The 26,457-nt window shown below is 46.1% G+C and overlaps 2 protein-coding genes across 11 annotated transcripts in view; both read right to left on the bottom strand.

The window, feature by feature from the left end:
- Window positions 1-14,256, bottom strand: part of mgaa (MAX dimerization protein MGA a) — a 27,700-nt gene extending 13,444 nt beyond the window's left edge. For 2 of the 9 annotated variants that reach the window (XM_086048749.1, XM_086048754.1), the window contains exons 1-10: window positions 10,344-11,016; window positions 7,828-8,920; window positions 5,817-7,395; window positions 4,804-4,915; window positions 4,616-4,705; window positions 4,155-4,283; window positions 3,396-3,518; window positions 2,599-3,320; window positions 891-1,164; window positions 266-417 (exon numbers count right to left, since the gene is read on the bottom strand). In XM_086048749.1, coding sequence (XP_085904875.1) covers window positions 266-417; window positions 891-1,164; window positions 2,599-3,320; window positions 3,396-3,518; window positions 4,155-4,283; window positions 4,616-4,705; window positions 4,804-4,915; window positions 5,817-7,395; window positions 7,828-8,846 — 4,200 coding nt within the window. In that variant the 5' untranslated portion in view covers window positions 8,847-8,920; window positions 10,344-11,016. Of the gene's footprint in view, window positions 1-265; window positions 418-890; window positions 1,165-2,598; window positions 3,324-3,395; window positions 3,519-4,154; window positions 4,284-4,615; window positions 4,706-4,803; window positions 4,916-5,816; window positions 7,396-7,827; window positions 8,921-10,343; window positions 11,021-12,858; window positions 12,954-14,168 lie in introns of those variants that run through there. The other 7 variants (XM_086048751.1, XM_086048752.1, XM_086048756.1 and 4 more) reach the window with 6 other exon arrangements.
- Window positions 14,248-26,457, bottom strand: tyro3 (TYRO3 protein tyrosine kinase). 2 transcript variants are annotated; one of them, XM_086048757.1, is made up of 19 exons: window positions 26,129-26,457; window positions 23,666-23,852; window positions 23,113-23,213; window positions 22,845-23,015; window positions 22,658-22,744; window positions 22,441-22,556; window positions 21,627-21,807; window positions 21,402-21,544; window positions 20,285-20,423; window positions 20,058-20,199; window positions 19,896-19,990; window positions 19,306-19,401; window positions 19,118-19,198; window positions 18,944-19,036; window positions 18,743-18,864; window positions 17,816-17,925; window positions 17,548-17,707; window positions 15,241-15,377; window positions 14,248-14,775 (listed from the first exon to the last, which is right to left on the bottom strand). In XM_086048757.1, exons 1-19 carry the CDS (start codon window positions 26,382-26,384, stop codon window positions 14,391-14,393), a joined length of 2,802 nt encoding a protein of 933 aa, XP_085904883.1. In that variant the 5' UTR covers window positions 26,385-26,457; the 3' UTR covers window positions 14,248-14,390. The 2 variants fall into 2 exon arrangements, with proteins under 2 accessions (XP_085904883.1, XP_085904885.1); XM_086048759.1 differs by lacking the exon at window positions 26,129-26,457 and adding an exon at window positions 23,986-24,099.

Raw genomic sequence — 26,457 nt, 5'->3', positions numbered from 1 at the left:
CCTGTGCTCCAAATTAGGGTCCCACTGGATCACATACCCAGTTGTCCCGTAGGACTGTTACTGTGACTGTTGACAACATGAATGTGAGGATAAAATGAGAAATTGGAATGCGTTGGCCAAGAGTTAGTCTGTGTCACCCAGTTACGACTAATATTACGACTAAACAAAAAAACAACAAGTTGGGACAAACACTGAGCTCAAGAAATTCCACAACACTGATGACGACCATGTTTTCAAGGCTGAATGAAGTAAGAAGGAGAAGCACCTTTGACAGTATTCCAGACAAGGCAACGCAAGAGGAAACGGAGGAAGCTTCTGGGATGTGGGTCCTCTCCAAATCGGAGTCCTTGTTGTCCCTCTTCCAGAGCGTTCGGATGCGTTCGGCAGGCTGAGAGACGCTGTCGGCTTCCTTGAGTACTGAAGCGGGAACACAGAGCCTCAGACAAACAACGGTGGTAACCAAGTACAAAGGTACTGCTACTGCACTTGAGTTGATTTTTCAGGTGTCTTTATTTGAATAGCTATGTTGTCAGCCTAAAAAAAAAAACCCACCAGCTTCTAGCATTCAAAAATTCTGTGACTAACCTGAAAAACATGTACAGGTAAGACATATTTCTTTCAGCAGTTATCGTGAGCTAATTTAGCTTTTTTTCAAAGTTGCTTCACAAAATGTCAAGTTACCAAAACTGGTATTGCAGAAAATTGACAGTAAAAAGTCATTTTAATTTGTTAATCTTTTATTTAAAGCTATTTAAGAGTCTGCACTTTGTTTTTTGTTGAATTAGCACTTTTTACCGCAGTCTGTTCTTACACAAGTATCTGTACTTCTAATCAAGTACACAGTGTGAGTACTTTTGCCACCAGAACAACATGGAGCTGCCTGCACTTACTGTAGGCCATCTTCATCCTCTTTCGCTTCTTCTTTTTACTGCTGCCGTGGCTTGAGGGGCTGGAGTCGGAGCCGTCCAGGTTCTTGAGCAGAACCACCTTCTGCTTGAGGCAGTTGCAACCCAGCATGCACTGCGGCTGCCCGCAGTGGCTGACCCGGGCCGTGTAAGCCAAGCTGGCGCAAACGCAGCCCAGGTGACAGAAGTCATTGAGGCACGCCAGTTCTGGCCTGTGAGTCAGCTGGATGGGGGCAGTGGGGTTGTCGCTCACGAAACCCTGCCAGGGATCAGACAGAGTGTGTGAGGACGACATATCACATGGACTCATGGTACTCAAACTGGAGGCCTGATGTTGTGCCATTTTTTAACCTAATTAGGCCGGGAGAGCATAACTGGGTTTCTACCACTAGAGCCGGGAGCACTGTTGCGTCTTTCTACCTCTGCAACTGGGAGCGCGTATACGTATTTTAAAAATTTTTTTTAACCAATTCTCGGTCTCTCAGCCAATGACATGCATCAAAATATACACGTGACGGTGTCGTGGGCCCTCGTAGGATTTCCCGGAATTTCTTTCGAGCAGTAATGGCGGACGCAGACGATTGCAGGAGCTCTAAAACAAGTGACATTAGTGAAATAGACGACGCACTTGTGGTCTTTGAACCAGTGGAACCAGTTATGGTTAAGACATATAGACAATGATATCGCCGGCTTTGAAGCAGAATAGAGGATGGTGATTACCACTCGATTTTATTTGATTCTTTTTTTTAAATAGCGCTTCTCTTGTACTGACACTTTATTTTTACATTTTGATTGAAACAGTAAATAACAATAAACTCAGGCCTGTGTGAAAGCCACATGCTTAAGCTCTCAAATTGTAATGTTTCTACCTGCTACAGGGGCTGAGATATGAATTATTTTGAAGGTGTTGAATCTCCGGGAAAACTTCAGGTTTTAGAGGGTGATTCGAAAGTCGCCCTTAGACTTTAGAGACCGGTTTTGCTAGGCGCTTCAGGCCTGAATGAGTTAAATGTGCATATGGGGACCGCCGTACCAACAAAACAAACATACTCGTAAAACCTATGACTCCTCCTTACAACACCTATTACTCCTCCCTACCTTAGCTTTGGGCCAATGGGCTGCCTAAGTATTTCCAGAGGAAAGGTCAGATGTCATGACAATTGACGACGCCGTCAGTATGTTGGCAAGCTACTGTGTAACCATCTGACTGAAAGGTAGCCTCTGTCGTTGACTGATCATATACTTTAATTGTGTCATGTGTATTCAATTTCTCGATGCAAATCATTTTTGAGGTCCAAACGGCATCGAGGGTTTTTCCTTTCGAAATACGATGCGATAGCTCCTCCAGCCAACACTGTTGTGTGCCGCTTAGCATCTGCCAAATTCAAATCGTTTTTGAATTTTCACACGTTCCCCAGAGACCCAAAATCAGCCCCGATTCGATTTCCAATTCCCAATATTTGAATAAATCACCGCTTCTGCAACATACAAATGGCCGCCAATGACTGATGAATATTGAATCTACTTCAAATAAATTAGGGTATGTTCCTTAACAGGTCATGAATATTTAGAGTGGAAAACAAAAATTCCCAGAGTACTTATTTGTAATTGTCGAGGTTTTGGAAGGGGCTCATTGGAACATTTTCCCTGGAGCCCAAAATGACCCCCCCCCTGAATGAAAGACACATGGTACCTTCAAGGTGAAAAGTGATGTCAGCGATATGGAGGCCCTTTCCTCCGTGATGTAGATGCGAGGGTGCCCGCCCCACATGGCGCTGTCCTCCAGGTCTTTCTGCCTCAGCAGGCCTCGGGTCAGTGGCGCTTTCAGGGAACTTTCAGGGAATAGGTCCGCGTCACCCGCTCCAGAGTTCGACTGTAGGGGGGCTGGTTTACGTTTGAGTCTCTTCCTCCTCTCAAGAGGAGGGGACTGAGGAGGGGTAGAGAAAAGTGTGCTTGCCATAGGGCAGACCGTGGGCGGAGTTTTCTTTGGTTTTGGAGGTTCTTCAAGGGATGCTGGGGGCTGGGTGGCATCTGTCAAAGTAGGAAATGGTGGGAAAGACGCTGCTGTAGCAGGAAAAGTTGGAGGTTTGGAACTCTTCGGCTTCCTTTCAACTTTTCTGGAGGTCTTCATCTGCCTATGCGGGGCTTTGGCTCTCTTGGAGGGTGGGACGAACCCGGTGATAAGGTCGGAGGCGGGCGAAGCGGCGCTTTGCTTCTTGAGGACGCTGCCGAGTGTGCGGACGTAGCTGCTGCTGCTCGCAGGAAGCTCGTAGACTGGCAGCGAATCCGGCGGCGCCTGGGAGAAGCTGGCCACGCGCTGGTCGATCAACTTGGCCTCGCTCTCCAGGTACTGATCCAGCATGTCGCTGCAGAACGCCGACAAGTTCTTCTTGGTCTGCTCCGAGCTGACGGGCACTGCTAATAGCACAATTCCATTTAAGTCAACGCCCCACACACACGCTCAAGTCGCATACGTGACAATGTCGTCACCTTCGGCTTTGGAAGGTGACGGAGCCTCTGAAGATTCCGATGGACTGAATTTTTCTCTCCAACCTTTAATCTGCGTCACATCTGTAGTCTTTCCAGTTCTGGACACAAACGATCCAGAAGCGCCTGGAAAAACACAGCGAGATAAATGTGCAGCAATAGATTCAACAATGGCTTTGCACTCCCAGCTGGGCAACTGCTATGACTGTCATGTGGACAATCGGGGTACCGACAGCTTTACGCTAATCGCCAAAGCCTGTATCTCACTGAGCTGCGAATGCTGGAGAAAACGGTCGTAAAACATGTCGCCAAAGACCTTTTTTATTCACCGATGCGAGAGACCACGGGACCAACATCTCGAGCCATTTGCGCATTGAATTCACAAGCATTCGCTGCTTAGTGAAATATCAGCACCCATTCTCTTCATTTATCATCATGCCAGGGGAAACAAGGCTATACAACACCCGTTTGGATGAATTTAAGGACACAAATAGCAAAAGAGTATGGTGAAGCAGTTTGGGAAGGAAATTTGAAGACAAGGGCTGGCCTGTACCAAGCCGTAAGTAATAAAGTTTTTGGCGCTAAATTTTATGAGTTACACATAATTCAATTCCATATGATCGTAATCCTTCAAAGGTGAAAAGTCGCGAGTGTCACTAACGCGAGAGGCGAGCCCCAGATCTTTGTCAGAAATTTTGACCAATGCAACATTCGCAAGCATTTGCCGCTCAGTCAGATACCCCCTTAAACTCAGTGACTCACCCTGTAATGGTGGCAGCTCCTGGCCTGGGGGCTCCATGGTGACGCCCGGAGGGGGTATGGGCAGACGGACACCCAAGTATTGCAAGTCGATGGACTGACTGGCGTCCAGCAAATTCATCTTCAGTCCAACTGAACAACACAACATGACTGCATTGTTGCACGTGTTCAAAGCAAGGTGGCCAAATCGTTAGCCTAACAGCACAACTGCTTAAGTCTTTTGTGAAGGTTCTCAGAAAACAAGGATAAAAAAAACAGCACAATGAACAAACAAGAGTGCAATTGCCTCCGTTCAACCTTTTCAGATTATCAACAGCTGGCTGACAGACAATATAGAGACATTTCTTTACAATAAGGTAACAGTAATTTAAGAATGTTTCATGCAATTATGCTATTTGGCTAAGAAAATTCAACTTGGTTAGCATTATGTAGCTTTCAGGAGAGAGAAAAAGAATGATTCTGACCCTCCTGTAGCACCGGGTGGATGATCTGCTGGTGCTTCATCATCTTCATGTCTTTGACAAGAACTTCCTCTAAGGAAGCAATTGTCTCTTCTGGTGAAAAAAAACAGTCACGACAGGATGCGCAAAGAATAAACAATGGACTGGAGCCATGGCTGTTCCACTGGATTCGCGTGGAGTAGGAGGTTTACCGTGGGCGTGATCTTCAGTTGGCTGCTGCAGGTGAGCATCTGACGGCGACGACACAAGCTGGCTGTTTGCGTCTTGTTCTTCGTTGTCAGCGATATGAAGTTTGAGAGCTTCCTAAAATATAAAATATCTACTTTGCTGTTTGCGCCCCCAATTGTTTTTATCTATAGAGAAGCCTCAGGCCACTTGAAAGAAACCCATCGATGGACATTTGGACATGTATCATGGCTCAGTTTGCAAGTATGAACAAAAGCACGAAGAGTTGATCGAGTATCGCAAAAGCTCTCGAGAGTTGCACAAGCGCTTCAAATCATAAAGATGACCATAGAACAGGAAATGGAACTTATTGTAAGGTCGTAAAAGGATGCACACATGTGAGCCGGCATAGAAAAATGAGTGAGAGTGACGCGTATTTCAGAAATGAGGTTTTGACGTTTTTAAGAGATATGATCTCAGCTTTCCAATGATGATCAGCCATTGTGCTACATTACTCACGACTTCATTTTTGCTCATTACATTATTACCACAGATACAAATAGGTGGATACAACATGCACGCTTTGAGCTGCGTTGCGTGCCTATGGCGATGCTAGGAAGGGCAAAGTCGTCAAGTTCCATTTTCGTGTTCCATGCTAGTGGACGGCCAGCCCGCATACGGTTGCGTATAATGCCATACAAATGCTACAAGCGAACTGGGAGTAGCCTTTCACGTCCTACGTCCTCATCCGTCCTCTTAAAGCACTTTCGTCCTTACATTTCATCAGTACCCACCCACCCATTAAAAAAAATATATATATATATATATTTTTTTAAAAGCGTACGCGCATGACGTTGTGAGAGAGAGGCTAGCGGCAGAGGTGACACAATTCATAAACATTATTACTCACAGTTGATTAGCTGGCTAATTTCCTATTCGCATCCATTAAATGGCTGGGAGTATCGTGAGTGGATTGAATTGTTTAAAACTGTGTAAGTGATAAGATAACTAAACATGATTGTGTGAATGCAGTAGCTACCTTGGACGTGAAGGAGATAAAGAGCTGCTCCTCAACTTCTTCCAGGTTAGGCTTCATGGTCGTGTAGGCAGAGTCATCCGTCTTCAGTTCCAAATCGGACAAGGCGAGTTTTCGCCGACGAGCCTTCCGTTTGCTCTTCAATTGTTTTGGGGATGGGATCGTTGGGACATGCGCAGGAGGAGCTGATGCATTAGCTTCTGCAGAAACATCAGCTGGACAGGGTGGTGTCAACGAATCAGTGTTTGGAAACTCCACTCCCATTCCGAGATGCTCTTCTGTAGAAAAAAAGTGCACTAGGTCCGCGATGGAAGGCGTAGGGGACAATGCGTCACCGTCCAAAGAGGAAAACGTTGGTGATAGAGTCAACGGAAGTGCAAGTGGAGACAGTTCGCCGGGGAAAGGCAGCGGCTGTTCGCTCTCTTGAAAGGAAAGAGAATCGACAGTTGGGGGATCAGAATGGATCAGGTCAGGAGACTGGGATGGATCATTGGCCGGAGTTTGGGAAGGCAACAAGGAGGACCCCAGTGAAAGTCTCGGTGATGTGGGCTGGAACACTTCAAAGGAGGGGTCCACGTAGGGCTCAGGAGGAGGTAAAACTGTATGCCACTTAAAGACAGATGGGCCAAAGTCTTTGCTTAGTGGCGAAATTTCAGGAGGCTTGGAGGAACCAGAGTCCAGATTCAATGCAAAGGTGGCAGGTAGAGAAGGTTGTGGCTCTGGCAAACTCACGGGGGACAGAGACTCAAAGCCAAAGGTTGAACAGGGCGAGTCAGGAAGAAAATGACCAGAGTTGGACACTGAGGGGAGAGAGGTTGGCACGTTGGGAGTATCTAATTCAGTGTTCAACATTGGAGACAAACCAGGAGACAAAGATGAGGTAGTCAGAGCTGAACAAATAAAAGTCTTGTGGTTACTAAGTGTCTCACCAACCTTGGCAAACAATGTTTTTTCTCGCTCAGGAGCTGAACGCACCAGTACATGATCACAAGTTCTTAATGGTTTTGGTTCCGGAGAGGGCGCGTTATCTTTCAAAGAAAGACTAGAAATATGTTGAGAAGATTCTTTTCCCAAGACATCTGGAGTCAATTTGTCTGATACCCTGGGGTAGCCCTGGTTTTCGGGTTTCATGTTAGATGTTGAGATGACATTCTGATGATCCGAAGCTGTCCTTGTTCCGGTTTGGACCTCTGCAGGAACTTGTGTGGAGGAAGATTCCAATTTGCCCTTGAATGTCTTGGTCTTAGTGGAATGCTTTTTCAAGAACAGAGCCAAGGCCGGCAGTGGAAGAGGACGTTTAACACTAGGCAATGCCTTGACCTCGGACTGACATTTAGGCTCAGAATCAACCACTCCCTGCGCAGCGCCAGTCTTTCCCTTGGGTGGAGGTTCACTAGAGGACTTGGTAGACTTCTTGTCTGCTTGGTGAATATCTTGGCTTGTGGCTTTTCCTGCAGTAGTTTTAGTGTCGGTTTGCTTCAGTCTTTTTGAGGTGCTTAAAGTGTCCACGCTGCATCTTGTTAAGGAAATGTGCGCCTCTCGAATGAGGTCCCCAATTAATTGTTCTGCTGGCTGTGAGTTGCTGCCGAAGGAAACAACAGGAGTTGTGATTTAATTAGAACTCTCAAGCTTGTAATAAGACAACAAACAATCACTGGTGCCTGTCAATCAAGTCTAATGACCATGGTGTCAAATCCTGCAAGAACCAAGACAGTTCAAAAGGTATCTTGTGAATGTTCCACCCCATCTACACCTTATCACAGAGCAGATCAAATAAGCATCATAACATATATTCTCATTTCCAGAATGAGTCACTTCGCCAAAACAATCAGCATCTGAAGCAGGCAACATGGAAGCCAAAGTTTTTCTTGACAAGACAACTCAAGCTCAGAATAGGAAACAATGTGATGTTGTGGCAAATATACAGATAATAACACAATCTTTATCTTTAACAGAAATCTGAAAAGGGTGTAGAAAAAGAAGAAGAAGAAGAAGAAGAAGAAGAAGCTCTTACCAGGTACTGTTCGTCACAACTTTGGGTGCGGATCCAAGGGATTCGTCTTGGACACTAGTTGTCCCCGAAGATTTAGTGTCCAGAAAGCCCCGAGGTTTGTGATTTGCAAGGAAAGACTTCAAGCTTTTCTTTAGCGGTTGCTGCTGACTGGTTGCTGCAGCTCCATCTTGGTTGGATTTCAGCGTCTGGCCTAGTGAACCGTCCTCCCTGAGTCCCTTGGCAAACGGGTTGTAGTCAACTTTCAGCTGAGCAAACTGGCAGTTATGGTAAGCATTGACAGCCATGAACTCAGTCTGTTGAAATGTGAACGTGGCAACGTTTGAGGCATTCAGCTTAATGTCTTTAGCAGCTTTCTCCGTCTGGACCACATGCAAACGGGGAATATAGCGATGCAATGCGTGCAGTACAGCATTGCCTTCCTGGTCGGCCGTGTTGCTGGTGAGCTTCAGTTTGTAAAACGAAACGGGATTCTGCATCCAGTGGTGACCCGTGGAAGGCGATTCTGGATGCGGAAATGGAGGATTTGTCATGTGACGCTCTGCCTTCCCGGCCACCTGCCAGCTGGTGCCAGTCCACATGTAGCAACTCTGGTCTACCAGCTGAATGTCCATCATTAAAACATACTTCTTGGATGGCTGCAAACCAGAGATACGGAAGCGACAATATGGAAACATCCTGCTGCCTTTCTTGGTCAGAATCATCTCAGTTTTACACCTAAAGAATTCATTCCACATGTTGTTGTTGTCCAAAGTCACTTGGATGCCTCCGCAAGTACTCTCAGGTGTCAGGATATCACCTCTGGGAGGTTTGGTGGCAGCGCGTCTGCTGCAGGATGTTCCTGACTGCACGTCGGCTTCAGTCATCATGGTGGCCTCTTTGTAACTTCCATTTGAGCCTCGTACGCCGCAGCCTGCCTGATCAAAATGACGAGGCAGATAATCGGCATCAGGCGCGGTTGCAGGGCTGGCCGCCCCACCGTCGTCAAACACCATCACTTTCTGTAGCGCCTTAGAGGCCATGGACACATCCCACACGTCTAAGGGATGGAACCATTTAGCATTTTGTACGTCTTACCACGGGGCACAAAGACATCCTGGAAAAAAAAAGTACTTTACCAAGCATGATGATAATGACTATATCATGACATACTAACAAACGCTCAAACCTGTTAATAAATATGCATGATTGCAGTTGTTGTGAAAATGTTATAGCATGCCATCGAGACAATGTTTATTACGTTATTACGCTATGAGCTGAACCTGAAGCACTCACAATTAGCTCAGTACACAATCATAGGAAGTTGAAAGGTTTACGGTTTAGCATGGTAGGAGTGCAAACTCGTCCACCGTGCCGCCAGTTTGAGACTAAATAGGAACTACACTAGTGACAGCTAGTAGTTTGTTCGCTAACATGAAACAAGTTGACTTCACAGCCATCCATTTTCTATACCACATAGCCTCATTAGGGTCACAAGTGAACTGCAGTGTATCCCAGCTATCGCACTCCATAAGGCATAGTACACCATGAACTGGTCGCCAGATAAGCCATCTTTGTCGAATTTTGTAAATAAATAAATAAATAAAATAAAAAACATGGAATGAGCACTTCAAACGCTTCTAAAATACTCCATAACATACCCCTTCATGAAAAAATAATTGATTACTAAAGTGCATGATCTATTCTACTCCCCCACACTGCTCTTCTCACAAATAATAATCCATTTGCTATATTTAAGTCGCGATTGTAAGAAAAATGATGTGATTTAAAATATCGTTTATCGTCGCATTGTCTTAGAGAACCCTTGGAAACAAAGGCCCATACTAGCTTATTGGTGGACATTTTAAACTGAAACCTATCAATCATAAAAGGAGTTCCCCAAGGAGCAGGCGAAACGAAAGGGTCCAGTAGATATGCTGAGAAAATCTGAGGTTATAGCCTACTGTTTTACTGTGAGTTATTATTTGTAAAGATTATAGGCATTATTACAAACAATCTCTAAAAAGGAAGCAACCCCCCACCCACTGAACCTGCCGCCCCTACACGAAAAACTCAATTTTCCTGGAACCCATCACCCAATATTCAAAAGTCTTTGTGCTTCATTCCAAGAAACAGCGCTTAACAAACTGATATTTTGGCCAGTCAGTCATGTTGCTATTCAAGGATACAGACAATTACTAGTTTTCAATAAACCTTACAGCAGGCATTATCTACATTTTAGATTGCATTATTTTGAGATCAAACAGCGGCTTAACTAAAGATGGCTCATAGCATGTATTTGATACATAAGTTAACTAGACAAAAAGTATATTTACAATATCTGCATGGTGTCTTAAATGCTACTTCAAATACATACATATCCTACTGTCTAATATGGTATCATGCAACAAGGACTTATAATCGGCTAACTAGTTAGCTAGCTAGCATGGTAGCAAGCTAGCATGCCAACATGCTAGCAGGGCCTGATGTACAATTTGCACTAAACAGGACCATGCGTTTCATGACGTCATTCTGATTACCTTTCACACGGTTAAAGCTTCTACCGCGCGGACACCATGACCTCAATCCACTGAACGGCCGTTTCGCCACTGTTTGCGTGTCGTCGACATCTTGCTTGTTTGCTTGCTTGCTTGCTTGCTTGCTTGTCCCGACGCCGGCTAGGCTAGCAGCGTGCTGCCGTCAGTAAGTCTGTCGGTCGGTCGATCGATCCGTATGTGTGCTGCTACGTCACGACGCGTTACTGCGCACCCTCTTCGGCCGCCATTTTGACGTCGTGTCGCCGACTCGCCGCCACCTGGCTCCTCTCCGTCTTCGGTGCGACGTCCCCGTCGTTGTCGTCCGACAGCCGGCGGCACCGTGTTGGCCCCGAAACGAATTCGGTAGGGTTTGTGCTGCGACGAGAGCCCCAACAACGACAACGACAATAACGCCGTAGGACCAAAAGTGGGACGTTACTGGTCTGGACTAACTCAACGACTACGTGTAGTAACACAACAACGACTCATCTAAGGTAGTGCCGCGACCTGGTAACATAACGGATTTGAGATTGTGCAACGACGCGTCTACCGTTGTGTGGTCAACTACGACGACGTGTAGTAATACAACTACGACTGCGTGTACCTGGATGACTACGACGTGTAGTAACACAACGACGACGTCTTTGTAACAGTAGTTACCGGCACAAAATGGCGGCAGTCTTTTTTCCTTTTAGTGTACTGCGGTGGTGAGATGCAGTTACGTACAAATACGTAATCATACTTGAGTAATGTATAAAACGGACAATTGTTTACTTTTACTCGCAGTATTTAAAAACAAGGATCCGTACTTCATGTCAAAACAGGCTCTTGTGAATGACGACACATTGAGAATCAGTATACAGTGATCCCTCATTCATCGCGGTTAATGGGGGGCCAGAACCCGCCACGATAAGACTTATGATTATGATTATTATTTTATATGATATTTATTGTACAGTTTTATTTTGGGGGATTTGCGCCTCTGTTACGCTGTTGCGAACCCCAACATGGTTCCCACACTTCTAAGTACTTGTTAAACAATCAATTTAACTATAAAAATGCAAAATGAAGAATATAAATACCAAGCTTGCAGGCTGTGATCAGAATTTAGCTTCGACCGACCGCGGCAGCTGACGAGCACGACGGAATGTTCACTAAAAACTACGTTAAATTTTAATTATCATAAAATGGACTTACCTTAACTAGAATGCCATAGTGTAATTTATCCAATCCTGCACTTTAAAACGCGTGTCGCCGTCGTGAAAAGTGATACCTCTTCGCCTGCTTTTTCTTCTTCTCCTCCTACTTCATTTCAAAAACGAAGAAGAAGCATGGCCGCCGGGGGCATCATGCATTAACTTTATCTTTGCACAACATCAATAAAGTCCTTTGGATAAAATGCAACGCGGGATTGTAGTTAAGGTAAGATTTTTTAAGACAACCTAAGACAAAAGTAACAAACACTTTCACACTTTATTTGGCGATGTCTTAAGTCGTCCGTGCCGCTGGCCGGCCGGGAGCGCGCTGCGCTCATGAATTATAAACACAGCTGTTGTACTGTACTATCCGATCCAAGTACAAATTCTGCGCCGGTTGAAGTGTGCCAGCGTAGTGGTTGCCCCGAAGGTTTGAATACCGCTTTTTATTTTAGTTTTTAACTATGTTTACAATTTATTGTAGCCAGTCAGTTGTAAACTAGCCATTTTGTTTCACATATTTATTGAAGAATTGAACACTTATGCAGTTGAACCATTTCGATGTAGTTTGTGAAACAAAAATGATTAGGGCCCCACAAAAATAAGTTTTGGCTAAGGTAAGGATAAGTAGAAGGCTCATAAGATGATGTCAAAAGAATCTAAAAAAAGAAGGTGGGGTTAGAATTTTTAAAAAGAGTTCAAGAGTTTAACCTATAAAAAAAATTTAAAGCTGCACTCTGCTATAATTTGAGTTTCTAATCGTTATACCCAATTGCTATACCCTAAAAGGTATTTTTAGTGGACCTTTCAGTCAACTTTATAAAAATGATCTAGATAGCAATTAGGGAGTAGGGCATGAGTGAACCATTCCTGAGAAGCATTGTCGACTCAACATTTGCCGCATGAAGTGTTCACCTCCCCGGGGCACGCAGACAGGCGTGTAGTTTGCATCGTTGCGGCTCATGTGCATGTTCAGACATATTCAGTATTTTTTATTTTTTTTTGCGTGCATATTTTGTTTGGATGATGAATGGAAAACCAGGTCCCTGATGCCAGTAACAGTGCATTACCGCCACCAGTTGGACAAAAGTGGTAATGAATGAAACATCTGTTGCGCAACACCGAGCATGGAAAGCAGCACACATTTGGATCGTGCTGATACTCGCATACTTTACTTGTAACCAACGTAACTATTAGCATTTTTCAAGATGGGTGTCTGCAATGCATGAATTTTTGCTAATCGCGGCGGACTGTTCCTCAGTGAGGTGTTGTGCCACCCAGGACAGGACAGAGTTGTTGTCGTTTTTTTTTACTACACTTACCCATTCCAGATGTTAGCATCTTAAACGGCTGGTCTTTTGAGTGAAGATGTATTAAAAACTTCTCAGGCAGCTGAAAGTTGAAAGGATATCAGCTCCTGGGGAGGAGAAAATCATTTGCTTAAAGGGGGGGAAATCAACCCAAACAATTTTTTTTCATAAAAATGTTCCAAGCAGGGCCACTAGTTGAAACGCTGCATTCTGATTAATAGTGCGTTTGTGCAATATGATTTAAGCAGCAGAATCCACCCGTTTTTAGCCATCTCAGGGGCGGCCTTTTTGTCATTTCTCTTGACTGAATATGACATCACAATTACTCAGGGCTCAGGTAACGACCAATCACGGCTCGGCTTCAGAAAACAGGTCATCCGTGATTGGTCGTTACCTTAGCCCTGCGCAGTTGTGATGTCATTTTCAGTCGGCACAAATGACAAAATAGACGCCCCCGGAGATGGCTAAAAACGAGTGGATTAACTCTTATTCCACAAATGCAACATTTATCAGAATGCGTTGTTTCAACTAGTGGACTTGCATAGAACATTTTCTTGAGAAAAAAAAATGTTTGGGTTGATTTCCTCTTTAAAAGTGGGATGGCTGTCATTTGGGTTATGGCGAAGACAACCTTCAAATCGTCGCTGTCCTGTGAAAAACACATCTCCAATTTTGGAAACTTTTAAAATCTTCACTTCAATGCGATGTCTGTAACGCGGAAACATGATTTGTGTAAAAAGAGAATGGAAAAAAATGGAGATAAGTGTTTTCACATTCTTTGGGACAGCCTGTTAGCATTGACTATGAGCTTAGCATAGCGGTTAGCTTCAGTAGCTTAACCCCAAACATGGCTAAAGTGATCATTTAGCATAAGCACCAGCTAGTTTGTATTACCATCAACTTAACAATGTAGTCAATTTGTTCCCAGTAAGCGAAGCATCGTCCTGTATTTTTTTTATTATTATTATTTTTAACGCACGATTACACAAAAACTGCAACCTATAGGGAGAACATAAGACGTAATTAATTTTAGGTCCAAATCGGAATAAAAATGAGGTTTTAACGTCAACTGATCATGAAGCATGAAAAAGCATGCTTGGCCCACAGAAGGTCAGACAATAAGTGCAACAATTTTGTTTGTTTTTTTTTTGGGGGGGGGGTACTCATTTTGTCGTTTGAGTCTCAATGAAGTGTTTGCAATCCAACATGGTTGTATTGCACCTTGGACGTTCAAGCGTGATACTAAACAAATAAAAAGCCCGTCACTGCCACCCGTTGCCTTATTGTCGGGGTCACTGGTGATTGCGCAAACTGATGCTCACCACTTTTATTACCCATTCAACCTTGGCAGAGGGCCCCCGGAGTGATGTTTTCGTTGTTTGACGTCAGTGACTCTGCATATGAAGCTGTTCGAAATCAAAGTTTTTAATTAGTCACAATAAAACATTCACATTAACAAGCACGTTAGTAAGTGCCAAGGCAAGTGTGCAAAACTCAAGTGTCAGGGTCAGTGTTTCTAGTCTCAAGTGCCCTATCCAAGCAGTTCACACGTGAACGACTGCGTCATCGTCCTCTTCCAGTCTGTCCACTTGGGTGCCTCCACAGGGGTCCACAATGTACCTGTAGTCTCCACCGCCACCGCCGCCGCCTCCGATAGCCATCGCAGCGCCGGACGCGGCCATCAGCCAGTCCTGCTCCTCGTCCTCGGCCGCCCACCTCCCGGGGGCGCTTGTTCCGTCGCCCTCTTGCTCCCCGCCGGCTCCCCGGCCATCCAGGCCTTGCCCCTCCAGGTTGACGTAGTGCAAGGACTCCTTGTGTGGGGCGGCGGGCGAAAAGCTAAGCCGCAGCTCCTCCAGAAGGACCGCCAGACGCTGGAACGTGGGCCGACATTTGGGGACCGGACTCCAGCAGCTGTGCATCACGTCGTAGCTGAGAGGTCACATGACATGATTTTGACGTCACCCGACGGACCGCGCGGTGGTTATGCCATATTAGCTACGATGTCGCGTGACGCCGCTGAGCCGCTGGCGGGCCAAATGACAAATCACAGGTTAGGTTCACACGACGGTTATGACATCAAATGGCATTGTTATGATGTCATGGCATGAAATGACAGAATTGTTCCGATGTCACAGCTGGGATTTGTGAGGGCACGTCCCATTCAGCGGCCGACATTGCCGAGTGTTACGAGGTCAAAGGTGAGAAGTCACATGACAATCACAGATCACATGGAATTGTAACAGCTGAGGGGTCTCTGAAAATCATGACGAGGTCCCATGACATTGTCGTGACATCTGCCGTGTTACGTGACATCAGCACTGACCATAGCCGAGCTGTCACATGACACGCCGTTGCCGACAGCCGGGGCGTCGCATGACATCCTTAAGGACTCACATGTCTTGTCGGCACTCGGCAGGTTTCTTGAGGCGCTCTCCTCGGATCAGGTACTCGTAGATCTCGGAGTTCTCCACGCCGGGATAGGGCGTCTGCCCGCGGGTCATCACTTCCCACATGGTGACGCCAAAGGCCCACTGACACGCACAAAAAAAGTTGCCGTCACCTCATTGGTTCAGTGAGTGAACAATCAATGACATGTTTGTGTGCTTGACTCCATCCCACTCTAACGGGTATTTTATTTGCTTGGCTACAGCGATGGCTCTAGGGCTGAAAGGATTAATTGAATGCATCATCACTAAATTAGAATTATTACAAAGCGGACCTAGATCGATCCCTGAAATGCTCACACAACGCGGCGACTCTCCTTGGAACCACTCATCATTCCCTCCTCCCGAACAATTAGCACGGGAATATTTAGTTGATTCTGTATAGCTGACTCGAGGCCAGTGCTATGCAATTATTTTCTGTTATGCCTCCCCTACGAACGAGAAAACATTTCGCTCCCCCCCCCCCGCGACTATAAATAGTAGGGATAGACCGATTATTAATGTGCATTTTGACGAATATCGGCATCAGACCTTTTAAAACATCTGATGGCTGATAATAAATTAATTTAAAACTATGTTGGACTCAAAACAAAGATATGGGAAGGTTTAATATTCTGTCATTTTTTAATTTTGGAGACCTTCATTTATTGTCAAAAACTATGTGGAGCTATTTATTTTTTTTAAGTGTTAAGACATACTGACGACCCTGGGTGCTCCCTGAAATTTTTGTTACAATTTGGCAACAAAGATGTATGTTGTCAAAAATTTAAAGTAATAATATACCCCCCCAAAAAATCTACATTATGCAAATCTGAAAAATTGTTAAAAAAAAAACATGCTTTAAGACGTTTCAACAAAGTTAAGATTTTAAATATTTTAATGCAAATATTTTCTTTTTCACGAAAAATTAATATCGGCTCCAAATATCGGTTATCGGTCGCCTTGACTAGTAATAATCGGTATCGGCCCTGAAAAAAAACAACATATCGGTCTTTCTCTAATGGTGTCATTTGTCTCAGAAATTGTTAGAAGTACACCTCTGCATAACACTGTGTCCTTGTGAACTATGAAAACAAAAGGAACAACAGTGAGCAACTTATAACAAAGAATAACTTTCTAAACATTGTTTTTATAGTCTGCAACAGAAAACATTTGAAATGCGTCCATTTGCCTGAAATTAAAACACACAAATGAGAGCACTACTGCCATCTACTGTAGTGGATGTGCAAATACACTAAATGAAAAGCAGTTTTGCCATGCTAAATGTCAGGTACCAATGAAGGAGCAGAACCATCTCAAGGAAGATCAGAAGAAATGGACAAACATTTCTATATTTCTGGGGGGGGGGGGTTTCTGTCAAGATTGGGGGTGCTGAACTTTTTGGAGTATGTCTCGTCCAGGTTGCAAATCAAGCCAGGTCTGGCCCTGATCATATGATATTTTTTTTAGGACTGAGTGTGTTTGTTTTCTTTATGTGCATTCTTGTCGTGGTGTGTTGCCCTATTTGTATTCAAAGACATTCTCGCAAGTCATGAAATGCGTGATGGAATATATTGCTTTCAAGTGAGCAGTGGTTCACTCTTCCCAAGATGCATTGTGGGATACACTGAGGACACTATATAGGGGATAGCCGACACACGACTAGAGGTGCAACACTCAATCAACAATGAATTGATTATCAAAATTTTAATTTATTTTATATTTTCATTATTTTTGCTTCCTAGAGAATAAATCGTTTTTGAATGTAATTTCGTCCAAATGCTCGGAATTTCAGCTTCTCCACAGTAAATATCTGATTTATGTCGTCCACCTTGGAAAGGGACTGATTACACTCAACACACATTTTCAGACATTTTGATGTTGCTGAATCTGAAAATGACATTGGTTTTCTTCCTGAAACGGCTCTCGTTTTGGAGATATAATCTACATATTTGCCGATTTCCTTACATTGTTACGGACCCAACCGATAACTGAATCATAATTGATGTTTGTGCACTGTCAATTTAAATAAAGGGATGGAAATGTAAACGTTTTTGTTTGTTTAGTTTTTTTTCTAATCAGATTCATCAATTAATCGACAGAACAACCTCCAGATTAATCGACTGTTCAAATAATTGTTAGTTGCCGCCCTAGACAGTCCAACAGCAGTACAAAATGGCCAACTCACTACACGGGGCACCCATTAGCGTGATTCCAAAAGCAGCCGCCAAATGTAACGCATCAGGAAGTGATGTCACAAAATGTGTGTGTGCCGTACCACGTCGCTCTGCGTGGTGTAGACGCTGTCGGCCAAGCTTTCCAAAGCGATCCACTTGACGGGAAGCTTGGAGACGGACCCTTGCCGGTAATAATCTCCTGAGTAGATCTTCTTCGAGAGACCAAAGTCTGCCACGCACACCGCCATGTTCTCATCCAGCCTGAAACACACGCAGAGCAGAGCGCCAATCATCTCGCGGCTGCGGACGGCATGTGAGGCGAACGAAGGCGCAAGGAAAGCGAAGGGAAGAAGGTCGGCGAGGACTCACATGCAGTTGCGGGCCGCCAGGTCTCTATGGATGATATTGCGACTGCTCAGGTATTCCATCCCCCGCGCCACGTCCAACATGAACTGAACCAGCACGCGCGCCGACAAGTCCTGGCGGGAAAGACACGGCCGCTGAGCACGCGCTGAGGGTTAACGCTTGGGATGTAACGATTAATCGAAAATCGATTCGCTCCGATTAATCGAAAATCGATGCGCTCCGATTAATCGAAAAATCGAGTTGACTAAATTCATCTAGAAAATGATGTCTTAAAACGTTTTTTTCATTCCAGATGCATAGCACATTTTGAATGTGTAGCTCAAATGATGGTTTTGCGCCAAACATCACGGCGTCCTCCGTTTGTGGATGGCTGCAGAAACACACTAGTGCACAGAGACAAGCATGGTGGCAATTTTTTTTTTTTTTTTTTAAATCGAATCAAATCGAAAATCGGGAGCTAAAAATCGAATCGAAGCTTGAGTTAATCGTTACATCCCTAGTTACATCCCTAACCCAGACTAGGATGTAGGATCTTAAATCAAGCCAAAAAGTCTTTGTGATCGTGTTTTGCAATATTCATCAGAATGCCGTGTTTCAACTAGTTTCAATCAACCCAAACATGTTCTTGGAAATAACATGTTTGGGTTGATTTCCCCCCTTCAAGCTATTGCTCTCTCTTCAAAAGCTAAGATCATTTTTCTAATTTCAAGAAATCTTACCAAGTGTAATTCATTATCTGACCGCACTGGCATTTCGTTTCACTTGTTTTTCGGCGGAATCCTCTCAAAACAAGTATTTATGTCTTAAATTTAGACAGGTCATTTTTGCAGTGATACACCGTGACATGGTGAGTGTGACACAGTGAGGACGACAGTGAAGGTGCGACGCCGACCGACTACGCCGCCATGCAGTTGTGCTGAGGGGACATACAAAGGGCCGGTCTCCGAGTCGGGACAGGAGCAGGAATGTGTGCAGGTCTCCGTGTTTCATGAAGGGTAAGACCACCATGGGGACGGGCAAACGCTGAGCGTGCCGCCGGTGCAGACTCACTCCTAGGGGACCAAGCGCAGCGTCCGTCAAAAGACAGCCCACCTCGGAACGGGCTCGTTACTTGAAGGAGGCCAGATTTACCAATAAGCTGGATGACGTTGGGGTGCCGGAAGTCCTTCATGTAGGCCGCCTCCTTCAGGCACTGCTCGATGTCACCTGATGAGGTGACGTCAGCTGGACACGCCCCGCAGGGTGACACGGGTCAGGGCGTGAGGTTCTAAGGCAAGCCAGGTGAGCGGGGGAAAAAAAACTCACATTTCAGAACCTTGACCGCCACCTTCTGGACCCGGCAGTCGTCCGTCTTCAGGAAGGCCTCGCGCACCGAGCCAAACTCACCTAAACACAAACGTGCGAGCGGCGGCGTCGGTCAACTTTCATTTTAATCATGCTAACGCATGCGCCTAAGCAAATGAACAGATTGTCACATGAACGCATGACGTGACCTTTGCCCAGCATGTGTCCGAGTACGAGCAGCCTCTCTGGGATGAGAACGTCCTTCAGTTTGTTGTTAAGCTCCTCGCTGATACCCAGACTGTCCACTAGAGGGAGACACACAACAGAGTTCGTCTGATCTGCCCGAACGAAGGGAATCAACATGGTAGCGGGCGTGGCTAAAGTGACAGCTGACATGTCACGGTAGTTTGATTGGCAGCAGGCCCCGCTCCCTGATGTTATTTAAACTAGGGCCGCAACTTAAATTGTTTGAATCATAGGTTACATTTCTATCCTTTTAGTCAAAAACAGGACATTCATTCAAGCTGGCAAAGTATATGTAAACATATAATAATATGTATTAGAATGTGAAATTAGATCATTGTATTATATAAACATCATATATGTATTGAGATTCAGTTAGTGGGTTGAAAATGAAAAATTGTTGCTCATTGTTTGGTCCAAAGTAAAAGCAAATGCTGTATGAACACAGCGACTGCGTTCAGAATCGGCCGCTCATTCCCTGCTTCCAAACAATCATACGCCTGACTCGGCAGTTGAATGAAAAATCGTTTTGGAGCACTACTAATGCGGAACTCACGCGTGGAATCTTGCTGGTCGCCGGCGTTTCGGTTGAAGGAGCGAGCAGCCGTGAAGGAGACCGGAGCGTCGGTGCTGGCGGGCGGGAAAACCCAACTGGGGGCAACAACATGTCACATACACACAGGCCGGCTGGACTCGGCATTCTGACGACTTCCTGTACCCGAAGTGCGTTTCCTTCCCGCGTCTCCGGGCAAAGACGGAAAAAAGCAGCATCAACACCGTCAACGCCAGGAGGGCGAACAGGACGCCCACCCAAATGTGGTTCCGCTCCGTGGGGGCGCCTGCAGATACCGCCCAGCCGCCTGCACGCTCGACAACGCGTTCATTAGCGTGACACGAGCTTGCTTTTGTCTCTTTAGCATGTGAGCGGGCTAACGGCTAACACACCTGGAGTGGGCAGGACCACAACGGGGGTGCTCCAGGGTCCGCATCCCACCGATGTGCAGGCTGACACCTGGACGGAAGAGTTGAAGAAGCGACCGGCGCCCGAAAGGCGGGCCCAGGGCTCTTTGAACAGCAGAGGCTCCTGGACGCACGGTATGTGGAGGTGTCAAAATGAAATCAACAACCAATCCATGATCAAATTCATCCACAGCTATTTGAATCATCGAGTGATCCTTTTAGAGCAGGGCTCGGCAACCTTTTACGCTCAAAGAGCCGTTTGGACACGGTTTCCACGGAAAAAAGGAAACACTGAGCCGCAAACACTTTTTTGACATGGAAAAGGAAGATGTGTATGTGTGTGCATACATATACATGTAGATATATCGTCGCCGTCCTGTGAAAAACACGTCCAATTTTGGAAAAAAAATATATAATTTTCATGTTAATGCGATGTCTGTAACGCGGAAACACCATTCATATAAAAATAAGAACATTGAAAAAAATTATATATATATATACATATATATACACACACACACACACACACACACACATATACACATATATATATATACACATATATATATACACACTACTACTAGGTAGCTAGATAGCTAGATGGATAGAGAGACAGACAGAGACAGATAGCTAGGTAGCTAGCTAGGTAGCTAGATAGCTAGCTAGATAGCTAGCTAGATAGCTACCTAGCTAGAGCGGAGGGGATTTAAGTAACGGGTTCAATGTAGCGGGTTAAGAGTCCGGTTTCTTCTTCACAAATCTACTCAAGTAAAAGTAAAAAGTATAGTGATTTAAAACTACTCCTAGAAGTACAAAATTTCCCAAAACGTATTCAAGTAAATGTAACCGAGTAAATGTAACTCATTACTACCCACCTGATCGTGAAATACAGCAATCGTTACCAATGAGAGCCTTCGACATGCAAATCATGTTTTCGTGTAAAAATCCACAAAATTGGGCAGCGTGAGCGGTAAAGAAATGCATAAAACAGGCGGCGTTAAAGCACTAACACTATTTTTAGTAACCGTCAAAGAACATCTTGTAAACTGTCAAAGCACATTGATTACCAATTGTCAAAAATCAATCCGAGTGAAGACCTCACCTGTTGCTCCCCTCCCAGAATCCATTGCACCTTGTAGGCCAGTAGCTCTCCCTGAAGCTCCTCCTCCCGAAGCTCCGCCCACTTGAGGCTCAGCTCTCGCTCCGACAAGTTGAAGGTCAGGTTCTGAGGGGCCGCAAAGGGTACTGCGAGGACAGAGGACAGACACGCCTTCGTGACACGGACCAGCCCGCCGCCGCCGCCCTGACTGGAGATTGGCGGGGTCACCTGACTCGGGCGTGAGGAAGTGCGTCCAGGGGGAGAAGGGCGATGCCCCCACCTCGTTGACACAGGAGACCCGTGCGCTGTAGTTTGAGTGGCGGGTCAGACGGGAGAGGATGTGATTGTGAGGAGGGACGGACGCCGACAACTCGGGCAAGACGACCCGAATGGGAGACAGCCGTTGGAGCTGACGGGTAAACACACGTGTGACACTGAATGATGGCATTGTGCGTGCGCGTGTCTGCTTGCTGAAACCACACACACACACATGAAAATAAAATTTAAAAAAAAGTTTCCCTCCTGGCACTTTGGCTTTTCTCATAATGACGAGCGCACACTCACGGCCAATGCTGTAAAACTTGACACAACCGAGGCGGAGTCACGATACTATACTTTGCGGAAAAAATATCGACGACGTCATCGATGAATCGATTCTTACATTCCAACCAAAAGAAAACAGAAGTTCTGGTGTTTTGGGTCTTCGGTGGCTCTTCTGGCTTCATATCTAAAGCCAACGGTCTCCAACTTGGGTTTTAAAATGGACAGTGACCTTAAAATTGGGCGGGCAAATCAGAGCTGTTGTTAGGTCCAGCTTCTTTCATCTTAGACTGCCGGCTAAGCTAAAGCCCCTCCTTTCCCATCAGCACTTGGAAGCAGTCATCCACGCAATTGCTGCGATGCACTTTATTTTGGAGTCAACCAGTCCTCCCTCAAACATCTCCAGTTGGTCCAAAACGCTGCTGCTGTTAGGCAAGCCCCCTCTCTGTATTGTATTGCATTGTCGTCGACTAGTACTAGAGATCTTGTGCGTGCGAGTTACCTGGACAACGCAATTGGACAACTCCGAGTGACCGGCGAATCCTGGTTGCCATGACAACAAGGTATCGCTGTCCACCAGCTCGGCAACCTTCAGTCCAGTGGGAGCTGCCGGCAAAGCTGTCATGAGACGAGGAGTCCGATTAGTAAACGCTGTCCCTCCCAAAGCGCGTGCGATGCTAACGGGTCGGCTGTTAGCCCGATGCTCATGCCAGTCTCACCTTTGATGTGCACGGTTCCCGTTCTGGACACGGAGATCCCGCGGGCGTTACGGGCCTCGCAGTAGAACTTCACCGTGTTGTTGACACCTGCACGCCGATGACACGTCTGTGACGTCACTTGACACATCGAACTCCTCCCTGGTTCACGCCGGGAGGCCGTTTGACGGCAAGATACGCAGGGTCTTACCGTGGACGCGAAGGACGGAGGGAGACGGGGCGGCGCCTCCCTCCTGGACACCTCCCAGCCACCACAGAACCTCCACGGGCTCAGGAGGTCCGACGGCACCGCAGGTCAGGTTGAAGGGCTTGCCGGGAAGCGTGGACACATCCTGAGGTTCCTGGACAAAGTGGGGGACGCCTGGGCAAAAAAAAAAAAATGAAATAAAATAAATACATACTATGACAGCAGTACTAGGGAAAAACCACATGAGAGCGCGTTCGCGTTTGGTCCTCACCTTCGACCGTGATCCAGGCCCTTTTGGATGAGAACGTTTGTCCGTGGAGGTCCACCTCGCACCAGTACTGGCCCGCATCCTGCTGCTGGATCGACTTCACACTGAAACACAAAAACTGGAGATTGGACTAGAACTAGGACTTTGAAAAGGACTAGGACTGGGACTGAGGTCATGGACACCACTGCACTAGGTTCTGGTTGGCCGCTTGAAAGAGCAGAGGCTTAAAACCCAAACGGGAGTGGAGGGACTCGGCGGGGATTCCAGTGGGAACACCACACAGCGTGACGTTTCAGAGACGTTCCACAAAGTATCGTGGGCAATCGAGGTCTCTCGGTTCTCACCGACGTCCGAGTTCAAACCGCAACTTTCTTCCCAACTGGTGCCGGCATTACCACTCTCACAGGTGTGACGACGCAGTGAGGGTGAGGAACAGAGCGAAGCCTCGTCCCTCCAAACAGAAGCCAAGCGGCAACAAACACGACAAGAGGGACCAAACTTGTTTTCGAGATGTTGACCGAGCGCAGGTCACGTGGATGCTTCCTGTTCTGGGTACCTGTGGTACGTTTCCCAGTGTTTCTCCCCGAGGGCGATGAACATCTGGTCACTGCTGAGGAGCCGAGCACCGTCCTTCATCCAAACCACGTCGGGCTCCTCCACGCCCTCCACGGCGCAGCCTAGACGGACGCCATTACCCTGAGACGCCGTCTGGTTGCTCGGGTGCCGGCTGAACGTCACGCCGCCTGGCAGACCACAAACCAAGACACTTCATGGCCTTTGTGTTTGCTGTCCTCTGGATGCTACATGTTAGCATACCGACTGTTAGCATTTCAGCTCAAAATGGAACCTAGAGCACATTGTAAAATCCTTGCCTACCTGGCCTAAAAACTTTCTCTATTCAGATGGCTATCTCGCAATATTTTAACGTCATCGGTTCTCAACTGCTGTGCCCCTGAGATCCGCAATTTCCTTTGGCCGCCAAGTCCCGACCCGCTTCTACGTAAGCTAAGAAAAAAACAACAAGATTGTGTTCAAAACTAGCCAATCTACATCACATTTTGATGTGTTCAAATGCTCAAATTGCCTTTCGGAGAACCTTCTTAAGAAACTTGAGGATCATCGTGATAACCGAATGCACAAAAATTAATACCTTGGCTCTTTTTAGGAAGGAGCAAAATCAATATTTTGTCGTCTCCTCAGAAAATTAAGGATGACGACCAAAGCAACCTGAATAGTTGTAACAGTCTAGCTTGCAGCTAGACCGCATTTCTACCACTAGAGCCGAGAGCGCTGTTGCGTCTTTCTACCCTTGAAACAGGGCATTCTGATAAATATTGTATTTTGTGGAATAAGTGTTAAAACATTCGTTTTTAGCCATCCCCGGGGGCGGCCATTTTGTCTTCTGTCGACTGAAAATGACATCACAACCGCTCACAAGGACCAATCACGGCTCAGATTCCGAAAACAGGTCAGCCGTGATTGGTCGTTGTGAGCAGTTGTGATGTCATTTTCAGTCGACAGAAGACAAAATGGCCGCCCCCAGAGATGGCTAAAAATGAGTGCATTTTGCTACTTAACTTATATTCCGCAAACGCAAAATGAATCAGAATGTCGTGTTTCAACTCGTGGGCCTGCTGGGAACATATTCTTGGAAAAAAAAAAATGTTTGCGTTGACTTCCGCTTTAAAGCCGGGAGAGCGTATACATCATTTTCATTTCTTTTTTTTAGCCAATTCTCGGTCTCTTAACCAATGAAATGCAACAGAATATACACGTGGCGGTGTCGTGAGCCCTCATAGGACGATTGCCGGAGCTCTGAAACAAGTGACGGTAGTGAAAGGGACGACGCGCTTGTGGACTTTGACCTCGTAGAACCAGTCGAACGTGATATACGGTGCTTCCCTTGCGCTGACACTTTATTTTTACGTCTTCGATTGAAACAGTAAAGATTACTCAACCTGCGTGAAAGCCGCATGCCACATAAGCTCTCAAATTCTTTTGGAATTATGTTTCTATCTGCTACGGGGGCTGAGATATTCATTATTTTCTAGGTGTTGAATTTCTGGGAAAACTTCAGGTTTGCGAGGGTAATTCCAAAGACGACCGACGGTTTCGGGGAGCTGTTGAGCCAGGCTCTTTCGGCCTTCATGGGTTAAATACCGCTGGAAGTCCGTTTACAATTCAGGAAATAACATTCCTGACGTAAACATGCCTGTTAAATTGTTATTTTCCAACTAAAGGGCAAATGCGTGTTCAATATGAAAGGACAGGGAGGGGGGAAAAGTGGATTTAATAACTGGTCTAACCTCAACCACTAATTTTCAACTAATCAGACGTACGGAACCATCCGGAAGAGTTGTGCACGTAAATGAAAACTTGAAATATTGGCATTGCTTAAACGGAACTGCAATACAGTGGGGGTTTACTGGAAACAATCAAATGAGGGAAAAATAACAGTCCAACTATCTTTGAACAAGACACTGAAGCCATTCTTCTTGTACCGCGTAAAAACTCTCTTACACAGTTTGTAAACTCAAAATGTTGCCTGTCGGGAGCATTGTAAACCCACGACCTCTTGAGGGCCCCTTGTCATTTCTTACAAACTGCCCGCGACCGCCCCAAAATGGCTCCGTGACCCACTTTTGCGTCCCGACCCACTAGTTGAGAATCACTTTAACAGGTATCAGTTGAACTTGCTTTCAAAAATGTGAACGCGCGTCTCTCGCACGCGCACGCGCGCGCAAACAGCAAGTCCATCGATTTGACATCATCCGTCTTCCCGTACATCCGTGATGACGTCAGCCCGCTGCGGCGAATTTGATGACCTCACTATGGCACTGCGTGTGCTCCTCCACGAGCGTTGATCGATAACACGCTACAACTTTAGCACACTTTCCACCACGTCAAAGCGCCACAAAAGTCCCCTTTAGTCTGACGTTTTTGCAACAAGTTGCACACCTGACCCTCCCACAATCAATCAATTCACCGACAAATCGATCAATTAACCCAGTGGACTCACCGATAGCACAGGAGGCTAGCACAGCGACCAGCACGAGCACCAGCATGTTTGTTTGTAACCGACGTGCCCGCGCGCACGCTCCCGTCCTGCGAATGGGGGGCAAGGGGGCACTTTGACCCCCACCCAGCCGCTGGCGCGCGCGCAAGCACGCGTTCCGCTTCGATCTGACGTGAACTCGCGGCGCAACAAGACACAAATGGAGAGTCCAGGAAAAACAGAAGAGAAAGTTCCTCGGCGGGAGGGGGATGGTGACCATAAGTGAGGCTGTGGGGCCTGGGGGGCACTGTTTTGCCGAGGTTGTGACAGTGACCGCGACGGATGTGGAATTA

The sequence above is a fragment of the Filicampus tigris genome, chromosome 13 (genome assembly GCF_054856515.1).
Source record: "Filicampus tigris isolate MCC_2025a chromosome 13, RoL_Ftig_1.0, whole genome shotgun sequence".
In the NCBI taxonomy this organism is placed as follows: Eukaryota; Metazoa; Chordata; class Actinopteri; order Syngnathiformes; family Syngnathidae; genus Filicampus; species Filicampus tigris.
Note: the sequence above shows the minus strand (reverse complement) of the source record. Positions and strands in the feature narration are given on the sequence as shown.

Bases quoted from the DNA above. Each gene is read 5' to 3' on its own strand.
- tyro3 (XM_086048757.1), bottom strand. From the start codon at position 26,384: ATGGTCACCATCCCCCTCCCGCCGAGGAACTTTCTCTTCTGTTTTTCC. The intron at 20,424-21,401 runs GTGAGGTCTTCA...CCGTGCGTCCAG, and splicing joins TTCTGGGAGGGGAGCAACAG to GAGCCTCTGCTGTTCAAAGA. The intron at 17,926-18,742 runs GTATGTCCCCTC...CTTTCCCGCCAG, and splicing joins GACTCGGAGACCGGCCCTTT to GACTTGTCGGCGCGCGTGCT.